The sequence below is a fragment of the Sminthopsis crassicaudata genome, chromosome 2, assembly GCF_048593235.1.
Source record: "Sminthopsis crassicaudata isolate SCR6 chromosome 2, ASM4859323v1, whole genome shotgun sequence".
NCBI classification, from domain to species: domain Eukaryota; kingdom Metazoa; phylum Chordata; class Mammalia; order Dasyuromorphia; family Dasyuridae; genus Sminthopsis; species Sminthopsis crassicaudata.
The window spans coordinates 261,660,517-261,662,903 of NC_133618.1; the positions used below are offsets into that span (position 1 = coordinate 261,660,517).

Consider the following 2,387-nt stretch of genomic DNA (forward strand, 5'->3'; position numbering starts at 1 on the left):
GATTGGAAGAATAGTCTCAAGAAACCTGTCATAAAAAACATATGAAATATGTGAAGGAGCCTGGGTGGAAATGTACCATTAATATAAATATTCTCAGAACTTTATTGGTTTCATTTACCTAAATTTTTAAATGTAATAGCATATATATACATATATATTTAAAGTAAAAGATACATAAATATAGATATCTAAATGTGTGTATTTTTAAATAGAGAGATAAACAAGACAACAAGAGGAAGTTCAAAAACTGTGCAAACTGAGAATTAGGCAAACCAAAAGATAATTTCAGGAGCTCTTTGTAAGAATGCCAAAACTAATAATGAGGTCTTTAAAAATACCAAATATGGGGGCAGCTAGGTGGCAGAGTGGATAGAGGTCTGCAGTAAGGTAGATCTGAGTTCAAAGCTGATCTCAGATACTTAACACTTCCTAGCTGTGTGACCTTGGGTAAATTATATAACCCCAATTGCCTCAGGGGGAAAGAAAGCAAATATGTAATACTTGTGGTAGTTATACTTTAATTATCAAAAAATAGATTTACATCCTTTTTAAAGGAAACAAAAATGAAAAGGGGTCACCTGTTTTTTATTAAGAAAATTACAATTTCCTAGAATGAATAATACCAAAAGAATGATAATGTATTAAATTTAATGAGAAAAGATTAATAATTACTCATAATTTTCTTTTCAACGTGCAGCACTTGAAACTCATAACCAACATCACTTTCTTGAGCTTCCTATTTTTTTTCTGTTTCTACCATTAACTTCTCATCCTTCTTCACTATACATCTATGTTCTTCTCAATTTCTTCTCAGAGCTTGATTTTATATTTAAACAACCTCTAAATTTTTATCTCTAGTATCAGAGATACTTCCATACTTATGTTTCTAGTTGACCACTGAGGATTACTATTAGGAAATCTCTTTAGAACCTCAAATTTTACCTGTCCAAATACTGGCTTTTGATCTCCTTTGGAAAATAAGCTCTTCCTTGTTTCTTTGAATGAAAAAAGTTCATGTTACAAAGTCATTTAAGAGATCCTCCTAAAACTCCCAATTTGAAGGCACAATCTCTTCATTGCCACCTTCATCTCTTTGTTCCTGAATGTATAAATGACTGGATTCATAAAAGGGGTAAGAACTGCATCAAAAATGGCAAGAAACTTATCCAAGTGTGATGTGGGGTGTGGCCATGTATAAACAAAGATCAGTGGACCAAAAAACAAAATCACAACAGTGATGTGAGCTGACAGAGTAGAAAGAGCCTTGGAAGAACCACCTGAAGAATGTTTCTGAACAGTGACTAAGATGAAAATGTAGGAGATGAACAAGATACAGAAAGAACCCAAGGAAATGAAGCCACTATTGGCAGTGACCATGAATTCTAGTCTATATGTATTTGTGCAAGCAAGTTTGATGAACCGAGGCAGATCACAATAAAAGCTGTCCAATACATTAGGGCCACAAAATGGCAGATTGACAACAAAAGCCAGCTGGGCCACTGAGTGGATGAAACCAATGGTCCAAGCAGCCACCAGGAACACAGTACACATCCTTGGACTCATAATAGTCAGATAATGGAGAGGCTTACATATGGCAACATATCTGTCAAAGGCCATGGCTATAAGCAACACCATCTCAACACCACCAATCAAGTGAATAAAGAACATCTGAGTGATGCAGCCAGAGAATGATATGACCTTGCGTTTTCTGAAAAGGTCATATATCATCTTGGGGGAAGTGACTGAGGAAACTCCAAGGTCAATGAAGGAGAGATTGGCCAGCAAGAAGTACATGGGAGAGTGCAAGTGAGGGTCAAAAGTCACTGTGAGAATAATCAGGGAGTTTCCCAACATGCTTGCCACATAAAATATAGAGGAGAAAACAAAGAGGAAAAGCTGGATATACCAAGAATTGGAGAGTCCCAGGAACACAAATTCAGACACCACAGTGTGATTGGCTCTGCTCATTGTCCTAGCAGCATTGCATCTGTAGCCACCTTTAGGAAAAGAATTAAGGGAGAATCACAACTATTTTGAATAACATTAATATTTCAAAATTCAATTCAACAACTATTTAGTAAATGCCTACTCTGTGTGACAAAGAACCAGTTCACATGATGGAAATTAAGTTTTGCCTCAACTTCTCACAGCAATATACACTTTATCTCATGGTTACATGAAACCTTGAGGACCATGCCAAAGAATACTGTTTTTAATTAGCACCATGGCCTTCTATAACATTCCTCCAATTTTTGTGTAATATAGGACTGGTGTGAGAAATTATCTGGAGGAACAATCTGGATAATAAATCAGAGCAGAATGTGAGAAGGAAAAGAAATTCTCTATTTTTTCAGCCTATACTACTTATCTATCATAATTCACCTAAA

The 2,387-nt window shown here is 35.5% G+C and overlaps 1 protein-coding gene across 1 annotated transcript; it reads right to left on the reverse strand.

Moving 5' to 3' along the window:
• Window positions 1-1,029: 1,029 nt before the first annotated feature.
• Window positions 1,030-1,968, reverse strand: LOC141553446 (olfactory receptor 4F3/4F16/4F29-like). Its single transcript, XM_074285104.1, has one exon. The coding sequence runs from the start codon at window positions 1,966-1,968 to the stop codon at window positions 1,030-1,032; it is 939 nt and encodes a 312-aa protein (XP_074141205.1).
• Window positions 1,969-2,387: the final 419 nt, after the last annotated feature.